Genomic DNA, 12,650 nt, shown 5'->3' with positions numbered 1-12,650 from the left:
AGGCTAAACCACCAGTGGTTTCCTATCTGAAACCTGTAATTTAAGGTTCTTTGCATTGTATTTGTAGCCATTTTGAGCCTTTTCTTGTATTGTTTCTTTTACCCAGTATTAAGAGTACTATTGTAACTAGAAGAGTGACTCTATAATTTGTCATCCAAACAGGGACATTTTTGAGGATGAAAATGTATACTACCAATAATTACACAGTGTAACAAGTTTATTCTGGAACTGTACCAGGTAATTCAAGATAGATAGCCACTTGTTATTGATGGCTAAGTCTCAGTCTGCATCCCCTACTTGGGATTTTATGCTCTCTGGAGCAGAGACCCTTACATGTAGAAGATGTTCAATAAATGCTAGTTGAAAATAATGTATGTACAGTAATAATTTTAATGTCAATTGAAGATTTGCTCCATTTTAATGTGTCTTTTTCACATTGAGGAAATCTGGTGTTATAGTCTATTTTCCATTTCCTCAAATATTGTTGAACTCAGATTGATATGTTAGAGTAACAAACTGCTGTTACAAGAGGCCTGGGTCATATAGATGCTCAAGGCAGTGAATGAAAGAGACCCATTGTTCTCCCTTTCAGAACAGAAGAGAATCAGAAGTGATCAAATGGCAATCCTGGAGAGTGTGAAGGTGTGAAAGGGTCACTTAGGAAAGTCTGGGGGATGCTCATAACCTGGAGAAGTAGCAGTGTGATCAGCAGGCATTTCTCCAAGTCCCTCATCATACACTTCTGTGTAGCTGGGGTCTTATGTTGGTACTTGGCTCCTTGCTTTCACTGATTACAGAGCTCCTGGAGGAAAGGACCATGTGCTTGACGTGGAGTAAGTCTGCTATTGACTTGAATTTGGATTGATTAGGATGGTGTCACACAAGGAAAGATGGTTCACAGTATTCATTTGGTATATGTCTGAGATTCTCTTGAAGTTCCACTGCAGGGCTGCAATGTACACAAGAGTGCAGTCTTTGTGTTTTGGTAAAAATTAGGCATCTTGTTGGACTCCCAACATCAAGGACTCAATTTAATCATAGAAATATTTTATATAGGCCTCATGTTTAAAATCAACAATATACTAAAATATGTCTGAGGTTTAAATATGCCTTAAGGATCCTGAGGTTAATCTCTGTCTTTGGAGATGATTAAAAAGAAGCCAGAGAGAGAGACAGAATGGCTCAGTGTCCCACAGCAAATTAGTGACAGAACAATGAATCACTTTCTCTTTGCACCTTGTACTGTGATTTTACTCCTTCATTAAAGTAAAACAAAATTGAACATTTGAAGATCTTGCTGCTCTGTCTTTAATAAGGAAAAACTTGGACAGATAGTTTTTCTTTATTTACAGTTTGTCCTACAGAGTAAACTATTATGCAATAAGCTTCTCTAAGAATAGCTAAATTGTATTTATTTTATGTGTTTATTTTAGGTAAGCCTTCCCAGTGATCCAAGCTGTGTTGAGGAAATCTTGCGGGTGAGTTTAAACTTTTATTTCCATGTCTTTTAATAATGAAGCAATCCATCTGCTTACATTGTTGAAAGAATTACTGTTCTGTTTCAAGGAGTATCATGATGAGGAATCCTTTCACTCTGCTTCTACCAACTGTGTCATCTTTTACCTGTCCTCTCTCCCTCCTCTAATGCCACTAAACTTCTGCATCTTGTAGGCCTTCCTTTTCAGTCCTGAACAGAGACTCATGACCTTCTTTCAGAAACTTTCCCCCATTCAAGCACCATACCCTAAATCTTTAATTTTCTGGACTCTCAGTGGAACATTACTGCTGCTTCTCCATATACTTTTGATAGAATATTGTGATGGAGATTATGGCTTCTAATGAGGGTATGAGATGTGGGAGGTGGAGAAGAATGTAAAGGAGAGACTGGCCAATCATGGCATGTTATAGTCAGTGCTACTTATAAGAGTGGACTTATATGTGAGAATTCAATGGATGAAGAACAAAGTTAAAATAGGTGTCTACTAACCCTTTTTGTTTCCTGAATGTGAAGGCAAAAGCAAGTGAGAAAAATGTATCCATCTACTATGTCTGGCAATTGATATCATAAGGCAAGATGATATCTCAAGAAGAAGACTCATGGGAGTAACTTCTTGTCCTGGCTTTGCTATTAGTCACTTCTGTGACTTTGGACAAATAACTTCCTTGTCTGTAAAAGAGGATTATAATACTTTTCCCTAATTCTTTTATAAGCTGCCAAGTGGTGTATAAATGCTAGGTAGATAAATGATGACCAGTGTAACCCATTGAAAACATTATAGTTTTGTTTTTTTTGGTCTGGAAAAGAAAAAAAATCTGTGTGCCAATAAAAATTCAGCAACCCCTTTCCTCACTAACCAAAACCCCCAGCTCCCTCCTGAGTCCCTTCCCCTAGGTAAGAGCCCTCTCAACAGCCCAGTGTTTGAAGCAAGTCATGAAAATGCAGGCAAAGGAGTAGTAAAGAGGAGAAATCTGTTTACTTTCAAGTTATCCTGCCACTGATTTCCCCTCTTGTGGTCATCCCTGCAACTATGTCAGCCCAATGACATTACTACTAGCCATTATAGAGAAGAATCATACAATCTGGATCAGCGATGAGACTGTATGGATTAAGCATACGCTGGCCACTTTTGTAAGATAAGATAACAGCCCAGCAATCCTTCAGTTATCTGTTCCTGGAGCCCTGGGTCTTGAATGGAGATAAGGGAGCTGTTGAAAAATCCACAAACATGATGCACCCTACGAACTCAGCCAGTTTCTTCCTCCTGTTGAATGGACACAAGGAAAATACACTCAATTCTTGCTTGCTGTCAGCTACCTTCCTTAAAGAAAGGCAACAATGAAAGAAATGTCTTACTGTAGTTTAGACAATAAATTGTTTTTCTTTTTTCCTCCCTGGGTCACAAGCATAAATGAAGTCAGTCACTCAGGTCTTTTTCTTAACTCCCAAACGAATGCTAGACCCATCTCAAAATCACCACCAACCTTGTCACAATTGAATTCTCTACTTAGGAGTGACCAGCCCCAGTTCCTTGATGGTTCAAACACCAACTCAGTGAGGAAGGGTGGGGGAACACCTGCCAGAGACTGGCCACTTACAGAAACAACAGAATTTCCCTTAACTATGGAAAGAAAAGCAGGTTACCTTAATAAGTTCATAAAAGATATTACCCTTTGAGAAAGTAACAAAAATTCTTCTGTTGTTCTTGAAAGAGGAAGAGCCCAGGGAAATGTCATTTTTCTGAAGTGCTATAGATTGTATAGAATTCTTTCTTTTTCACCAACACCATTAATGAATGGGATTTCCTTTATTGAAGAATGGAATGTTTCATTCCCCATATTTAAATAAAATAAGTTTTCTGAAGTTTGTGTCCCAAATTTATTACTAATTCTTTTATAGACCACATTGCATGTCACAACAGAGTCTGTTTGCTGGCCTTTTTTTTTCTTTTAATCACATGTTTACATTCTTGTTGGTCTGAGGGCCTTGGAGAGCTGGGGATGTTTCCACATTAAGTCTGTTTGTCTCTTCGCTTCCCATCTGCCTCCTTCTTAGGGGAAAGTACCTATTCTCTTTTTGTCCCCCTCTCCTGACTCAGTGCTTTTCAAATGACGTGGATTCAAGAGCAGTCATCTCCCTTCACTCAAGTGGAACTATGCAGAGGAAGGAGCACTTTCCCAAAAGGAAGAAGAACTGGCTTCCAGTTGCTCCTAAGATTCCCTTACTTACTAGCTATGTGGTTATTCCATCTCTTCCTTAAAAACCAGTGCCTAATTACTCCCTTCCCACCCCCTCCAGTGAAGGAATCTTTTTTTTTCCTTTTATTATTCATATGTGCATACAAGGCTTGGGTCATTTCTCCCCCCTGCCTCCACCCCCTCCCTTACCACCCACTCCACCCCCTCCCTCTCCCCCCCACCCCCTCAATACCCAGCAGAAACTATTTTGCCCTTATTTCTAATTTTGTTGTAGAGAGAGTATAAGCAATAATAGGAAGGAACAAGGGTTTTTGCTGGTTGAGATAAGGATAGCTATACAGGGCATTGACTCACATTGATTTCCTGTGCGTGTGTGTTACCTTCTAGGTTAATTCTTTTTGATCTAACCTTTCCTCTAGTTCCTGGTCCCCTTTTCTTATTGGCCTCAGTTGCTTTAAGGTATCTGCTTTAGTTTCTCTGCATTAAGGGCAACAAATGCTAGCTAGTTTTTCAGGTGTCTTACCTATGCTCACCCCTCCCTTGTGTGCTCTCGCTTTTATCATGTGCTCATAGTCCAATCCCCTTGTTGTGTTTGCCCTTGATCTAATGTCCACATATGAGGGAGAACATACGATTTTTGGTCTTTTGGGCCAGGCTAACCTCACTCAGAATGATGTTCTCCAATTCCATCCATTTACCAGCGAATGATAACATTTCGTTCTTCAGTGAAGGAATCTTTAAACTGCACATCTTATTTGCTTTCCCAACTTTCCCACCTCCCTGATCCCCTCTTTTCCCCTCTACAACCTGACAAGCAAACACATGAAAACCTACTTCACCACACTGGATAGACTTCTTTTATTAACCAAGTACAATACAACCTACCCCCAGTCTCTGCTCTCAGTTCCCCGGGCAATGGAAATGCTTTTCCCTCCTGAATTTTATTTGGACCCCGTTTCTCAAAATACTGTTCAAATTCAAACCAGTTGACTTTCATTGAAAGCCCCTCTCACAATTTCTATGACAAGGGGCTCAGCTCCCTTTCAAACTAGTGTTTCCACTTCTCTCTCCTGCATCTGGTTCTTATAATATGCAAGAGCCCACTTTGTCTGATCTTCTAATACTTTGCTTCTTGTCCTCATGCCCTTGCAGGCACAATCACATTACAGCATGCTAACTTGACCTGATAGGCCACTTTATTTTCCCAGGGCAGTTGACTACTATACTAAGCTCTTCAACTGCATTGTATAATTTTGATTATAGGCAATAAGATAGTTTCTTATTAGTTCAGAAAATCAGGGACCAAAAAGGTTAAATGAGCTGCACCCAAGGACAGGAGTATGCTACAGGAGTAGCATATGGCAGTAGGATAGAACATGGTTTTTGCTTTTTAAATCTAGTGATCTTTGCACTATACCTACAGTGGCCAGTCACCCTACTCCAACTCTACATAGAAAGTCTCTTGATTTTAAAAAATTTCCTTCAGACAATGGTTGACATTACTGGCAATTTTAAGAATACTGGCAGACCAACATAATTTGAACAGATCTAAGCAATTAATTTTCCCTTTTTGTTATTCTTTAATATTTTCCTATCTCACTTAAAATAATAATAAAGACAACAATAGTAAATTCACTAATAACAATGAAAAAAATAATAATAGTAATGTGCCATGTCCTATATGCCATGTGTAATCCTTAACCATATATGTCTTTGAATCTTTCCAGCAACTCTCAAGTTGTATTGTTAGTCATACTTTGCAGAACAGTAAAGAATGAAACTCAGAGAGATGAAGCAATTTTCCCCAGGTCACACTTTCTTAGGTCTCTGACAACTATCATTCAATCCATTGCTTATGGTCCTATTGGTTTACTTGATCTGTCCTTATTTAACAGGCTCCAGTCTACTTTATGAGTAACATTATAACTGCATCAACAAATAATTCACTTTAGCTATAGTTGGTTCCTTAATTTGTACAAATTTAATCATACCAAAATAACCTCAAGTAGCCTTTCAAACAAACCAGAATTCACTAGTCTATAAGACCTTTCCACCAAATTGACCTCTCACAAAACAAGCTGTATAAACTCAGATGTCTTTGCTACTTGTCAAGCATAATATTGCTTATTATAAATTTTGCAAATCAGAAACTTAAAGCAGCAATCAGTGTGGCACGGTCCAGCTTGTGAGCTTGCTTCTGTCAGCATGCCATTTACTCTTTAGAGTCAAGCCTCTTGAGTGCAAACAGAAATGAAAACTAATACAGCTCTAGTCCCAGTGATGGTGTTTTTAGGTTACAAGTCATCTATCATAAGAGGGATTCCTAAGCTGCTCATAGGTAATAATATGGGCACCAGCAGCAGCTTCTTTTCTGAGCTTTATGGGGTTTCATGTGTCCTAGAGTCATCATTTCTGCAAGAGTTAAGCCAGGAAGTATAGCATGCTCTAAATGCTGCTAGCTAAGGATGGATGTTCAATGGTTATTTGTTCTGCAATAGTATGATTTATTTGTTCCTCCCAAGAATTTACTTAAAATGTCAACTCAGTTAAATCCTTTCTAAAGTCAAAAATGCAGATAACATGCTTCTCTTATATTTGATATTGAACAGATTGTGTTTCCTAGCAAAGTACCTTCTGTAGTTGATAATTTCATAAGCAAACATCTATAAGGGTAATTTACTGTTTATGAGGGATGCTGATTTGCTAGCTAGGATTTAGGAACTTGATTTGATAAATTTTATCTTCTTACAATTCCCCTTGCCATGTGGATCAGGTTGGTAAACACCTACGTGGTACCTCTTTTTGATTACAGAATGATCTGTGTTTATATCATCCTAAATTGTGGCAATTCTACTTATTAGATTTGTGTTTTAGTTTACAGTACAATTTTAGTGTAGAAAGAACTTACCAAATAATTACAGGACAACTATATACAGTACTTGCAATTTTATATTTTTAAGAGGGAAACAAAGGAAAAAGCTCATGTTATGAGTGAGAAAAAATGGATCAGGAACAAAATTGGTCAGACAATTATGTTTGAAAGGGAATTTGATTATATTATCATAACTATGCAGCATAATCAAGCACATTTCAGTAGAATTTCTTTTATAAATTTAACAAATAATTAGGCAACTGATTTTATATCTTGTCAAATTAATTTATAAATAATGTTGAAATGGAATCAAGCAAACAATTTTCTGTATAACTGTCTTAAATACTAATCTTTCTGGAATGTTTCTAAAAGTGCCTACCCTATTGTTGTATAGACTTTTAAAATTATAGTTTCTTAAAATACTAATATAGTGTTCCATCCAAAAAAGATGACAGTTGCTAAATGCAATTTAAACTATAATTAATGTTAACATTGATGGAGTCAAATAAATGAACTAACTTATGATTGTACCCTGTACTAATCTGATGACTAGTTCCTGCTTAATGACACTGGAAAAATATGTAAATTTGTCAGCAGGTGAAAATGCCCTTGACTGGGTAAATTATGTGGAGTATTACCTTTTCTGAAGCTAATTCAAAGCACTAATGGACTTAATACATACCATGCATATGTGAGGTGAGCTATTCATGCATCCAAATTAGCCCATAAGAGATATTACCCATTATTTGCTTCCCAGTAATCATTGCCTCTTTTCTCAAGTACAAACCAACCCAGAAGAGAGATGCTAAATTTAATTTTAACAACTATTATGTGAACAACATAGGTAAGCCATCCAGTGTGCTTCCAAATGCACTTAGAGCCTGTCAAGCAGTTTAAATATTTTCATGTGGAATCTGGGGATTTGCAGTCACTACATGAGGTGAATTTTAAATAATTTTACAGACGTCATTGGGAAAGTGACTAATATGAGCAACGAGGTGGCTGGCCCAGTGAATCATGGGAACCTGTCAAATGTGGAGAGATGTCAGGGAAGAGATGATGCCAAATATGAGTAACTTAGCAACCAGCATTTAGAGGTCCAGGAGGGAGCAAGAGTAGTTGCTTTAAAATAGCTGGGTAGATATATGGGTCCCTATATATCTTAGGTGTGCTATAAAAATAAGTCTGTTTTCTGTCACCCTGTTTCTTTTTATGAATATGGTGATTTATTATTTTCTATTGAATTGAATGAAAGCAGGTGAGAATTTAAGCCATGTGTAGAATTTACACCTGCTTTCTCTATCTGGAGTATACAGAAAGGATAATGAAACAACGTACTGGTTTGCCAAAAAGCACTGGGGTCTTATCTATAAGAAGTAATAGCTTCCAACTGTTGTTTGAGAGCTAGCCTTTTTGTCCTGGTTGTGCTAGTAGGATTGAGCTGAGAGAGAAAGAGATAATACAAGGAAGTGAACCATTCCGTTTGCATATGAGTAAAAGCACAACCAGTGATTGGAAAATGCATGAAGAAAGGAGCATCTCAGAATCAATTTGGTAGGTATCTTCCAGCTTTGAAATGAAAGAATGAAGTAATAAAGCAAGGCTTGTTCTTTCTCCTGTATATCACTAAAAGCATTAAGGAGAATGAGAAATATAGGTTTAAACTCATTAGTTGAGCCTACCAGAAGACATCAAATAGACTGGGCCATATGATTTTGTGAAGGCCAAACAGGGAAGAAACCAAAAGGAGATTCCTATGGTCATGGATCTGGGACATAGACACACTAATTTTTAGGGTAAAAAGCAAAAACAATATTGGAATAATGGGAAAGTTGGAAATGTGACCTTTCGTGCACCACATCTGACAAATATGTTGAGAAGTAACGATGTCAGGATTGAATGAGAAATTCCATAAATAAGCCCTATTTCTGTAAAGCATTTGCTGGTGACGAAAGGTGGAAGAGTGAGATACTATTTTGCAGATAGATTGCAGGGCCAATTTTGGTTGATAAGACTGAAATAAGGCCAAAGGCCCTCACTCAGTTGTACACTCATGTCCTGCTGGTCTTCTGGAATTCAGCAAGAGCACTCACTTGTCCTGGAAGAAACTTTGTTACTACAATAATAATAGTGAAAATAATAATAAATAGAATCACCATAAAATGTATATAAAACACACATACACATATGCAGCCTGTGAAAACATGTGCCAGAAAAATGTGCTAAGGAACAAATTGTATCGATGACTTACATAGTGGCACAAATTTGTTAACACATGAAGCAATCTTATCTTAAACAAACATCAAATCCAATGACACAAGATTTTAAAGATGCTTTTGAAAAAGTAGACAAACTGAGACATGTTAGTTAATGAATTATGAAGAAAAAAATCATTATAAGAATAAATTTAAGATTTTTCCTAGATAAAAATTACTCTCAATGAGAAAAGTGTGGGGGGGGAACCCATAAACACAAAGGATAATAAAGAAAAACAACACCAGGTATAGAGAAAAGTGAAAATCACAAATAGCAATTTGCTCAACTCTGAATAAATGTAAGCATGTAGATGAAATGAATGATTTTTCTAAAGAAATATACTTGACTGACATTGACTCCAGAAGAGACAGAAAATCTAAACAGACTTATCAATATCCATAAAATGAAGATACTTCAACTCTTAACAAAAGAATCAGTCCCAGAAGGAATTTTTGGGGGAAATTCAATCAAACTGTCAATGAATAGCACCACTTAACTGTTCCATAACAAAGAATAAGAAGAATAACCTGTCAAGTATGTTTAGAAAAGACAACCTAGCCTATAATATTGCTACTAAACTCTGGAGTAGTAGACAAAAACAATGTCAGAGAATAACATCACTTATTAATACTGATGCAAAGTTCTTTAATGAAATACTGACATGGAGAAATTGACAACACTGTAAAGGACATGCCCAGCGACCAAGTGGGTTTTATTCTAGGAATGTAAAGCTTGCCAAATATTAAGAAATCCATTAGCAAGTGTCTTTTATGGCTAGAATACAAAAGGAAAAAATATGTGATCCTGCGTGGGTATGCTGTGTGAGCCTGACTAAGAGCAACAACGGGGGAACGAGAAATAAAACACACAGAAACATAGAGACATACAACAGAAAAGCTGGGGACTGGAGGGCTGCAAGTTCCTGATGGGAAACATGAGCACCTACCTGAGCCAGAGTGTTTATTTTATTAGGTCAGTAAAGGAAAAGACTCAGGTAAAAATCAAGCTTTAACAATTCTTGGTGCAAGGTGAAAGGCATGAGGTATGGTGGGCTAATTTTCCTAAGGCAATAGAAGCTTAATTACAACACATCAGTTCTGGAATCATCAAGGCACGCAGGACACCTTATCAACAGTATTGATTAATCTGGCATCAGGGAATTTCCTAACAGTTCTGGTCCTTTATCTAGTTTTGCATCTGGGGCTGGTATGCCGACACAGCAGGTTGTATTCTTCAAGGAGATGTGAGAACAAAGGTCAAGACACCAGGTACTGGGGAAATTATGGTAGAAGAGGCTGTGCAAACTTCTACATGGAGAGGCTGTGCAAACTCCATTGTTCCCAGTCCAGGCTCATGCTTGGTCCCCAACATGATCTGATCATCTTCATAGATACTAAAGACACCTGAAAAATTCAACAACCATTCTTGACAAAGTAAAATTAATGGAAACATCCTTAAAGTAATAAAATATATATCAGTCTGAACCTAAAAGGTAGCATCACATGTTATGGATAAACTCTAGATGCATTCTAATTATTGTCAGGAAAAGACTAGATGTTTTTATACCACTATCATATACTATTGTTGTGGAGGTTAGACAATTAAACAAAATAAAGAAAGAAAAGGCATTAAAATGGGAGAGAATGTGTAAAATGGTTATTTGTAGACCATGTGTATATATCCATATGTACCTACATATATAGTTATATATATATATGGATAGCTATATATAGTTTTCCTAGAAACTTCAAGAGGATTTACCAAAAACAGTATTATGTATAACAAGAATTCAGAAAAGCTTCTCTGTGCAAAACAAATATGTAGAAATACGCTTTATACATGAAGCAACCAACTATAAGATATAATGGCCAAAACACTTCATTTATACCTTAACAAGAAATGTATCATGGCTATATGAACAAACTAAGGTATTATGACAGACACCAAAGAATACTTGAACAAATGGAAAGGCATACTGTTCTTGGGTAGGAAGACAATGTCACAAACATTAAGTTAAGCTTGAATCTTTACCTCACACCATACATTATTTCTAGGTGCATTAAAAATAATAAAATATTAGAAGTAAATATGGGGGAATTTATTCAAAAAAAAATTCAAGCCAAGCCTGAGACTAAGCCAGCAGGCATAGAAGGAAGGTTGGAAAAAATGCATAGGTTGGAGGAGATTAAAGGTTCGAAAGAGTCATTGAAAGAGAGATAGGGCTACCTAAGAAAATGCCCAAAGATTATGAAGCTATGTCAAGGCTCCAGGTGATACTGAAGACATTTTTGCAGTTTCCAATTTAAATGCTGTGTTATTTTCTTAAGCAGCAGTGCTTAGCTCATTACCCAGAGGCCATTGACTAATGGGTCAACGACAGCCTGGAGGCCTCAAAGAGGTTGAATAAATTGCCCCAAATCACATAATCATACTGTTACTAAGCAGCTGACACAGAATTGGAACTACGGTTGGCTGAAATCCAAAGTATACACTAACAATAATGCCAAACACTAACTTAGCAGTTTTTTGTGCCTGGCACTGTTGTAAGGATTTCACATTTAGTAACTCTTACAATTACCATACCAGTGCCAGGATGCAAGTACTATTATCATTCCCCTGTTACAGATAATGAAATTGAAGTACTTTGAGTTCAAATGACTTTCCATATCCATTAGCTAACCAGTAACAGAGAGAGCCAAGATCTCAGCCTAGGCGGTCTGGTTCCTAAGTCCATGCTTTTAGTCATTATACATTTTACCCTTCATCCTGAGGGTATGGGTCTCAAAGAGCAGGTTTTAAGTATTTCAGAGTTCAGCCCCTGACCCAGTGGATTACAGTGATGATAGGAAAGACTGCTAATAATTCATGTATCAGAATCAGGGAAACAGCTTACCAAGTGGACCAAATCTAATAAAATTCAGTTTCATAGGAGTGTTAACTATATGATAATGCGCTTGAGTCCAATGATATTTAAAATAGATAAGAAAAAGCTAAAAGCAGTAAGGTATACACTGCCCCAATTGTGCTAATAGAAGACACCTACTAGAGTAGGAGTTGGTAGACTTTTCTAGTAAAGGTCCAGATAGTAAAAGTGTTTGACTTTTTAAGACATGCATTCTTTGTCTCAACTATCAATTCTGCTGCTGTAGCTTATAAGCATCCATAGACAGTATGTAAAGGTATGTGAGTGATTATGTTCCATTAAAACTCTATGACAAAGACAGGCAGCAGGCCATATTTGGCACCTGTGAGGTAATAGGTTGACCTCTAACATAGAACATCTAAAACTAAGAAGCAAAGAAATCTCTGCTTTGTTCTGCTCAGAGCATGCTTGCCAGGTATTATTGATTTCCAGCCAGTTCATTAAAAAATTTAAATCAGTAAAATTTTTCCTTTTTTTTTTAGTTACAGTCTTATGAGTTCTAATATATGTGTAGATTCCTGTAATCACTACCTGGAACAGGTTACAAATGAATTCCAACAATCTCAAAGAATTCTTTCATATTATACTTTTATAGTCAGACCCTACTTCCTACTTCCTACCCTAATCCCTGGAAAACCACTGATTTATTCTCTGTCACTCTAGTTTTACCTTTTCCAAGATGTATGTATACATATATGTAGATATGTATATCTACATATATATGTGAAATGACACTTTATGCAACATTTCTAAAATGGATTCTTTCACACAGCATAACGACTTCGAAATTCACATACGTTATTGCTTATGTCAATAATTTCATTATGTTCTCTTGAGTAGCTAGGATTAGGGACCTAAGCACAGGCTTTCCATTCTGTTTTCAAGTAACAATTGTACAGATGT

The 12,650-nt window shown here is 36.9% G+C and overlaps 1 protein-coding gene across 3 annotated transcripts in view; it reads left to right on the top strand.

Moving 5' to 3' along the window:
* Aff2 (ALF transcription elongation factor 2) overlaps positions 1-12,650 on the top strand; it is a 478,328-nt gene that overhangs the window by 279,044 nt on the left and 186,634 nt on the right. For 2 of the 3 annotated variants that reach the window (XM_074064171.1, XM_074064172.1), the window contains exon 4: positions 1,434-1,478. The exons of the other annotated variant lie outside the window; for it this stretch is intronic. In XM_074064171.1, coding sequence (XP_073920272.1) covers positions 1,434-1,478 — 45 coding nt within the window. The remainder of the gene's footprint in view (positions 1-1,433; positions 1,479-12,650) is intronic. 3 annotated transcript variants of the gene reach the window in all.

Source organism: Castor canadensis, chromosome X (genome assembly GCF_047511655.1).
Source record: "Castor canadensis chromosome X, mCasCan1.hap1v2, whole genome shotgun sequence".
NCBI lineage: Eukaryota > Metazoa > Chordata > Mammalia > Rodentia > Castoridae > Castor > Castor canadensis.
The sequence above is the reverse complement of the archived record's forward strand: the minus strand, read 5'-3'. Positions and strand labels throughout refer to the sequence as shown.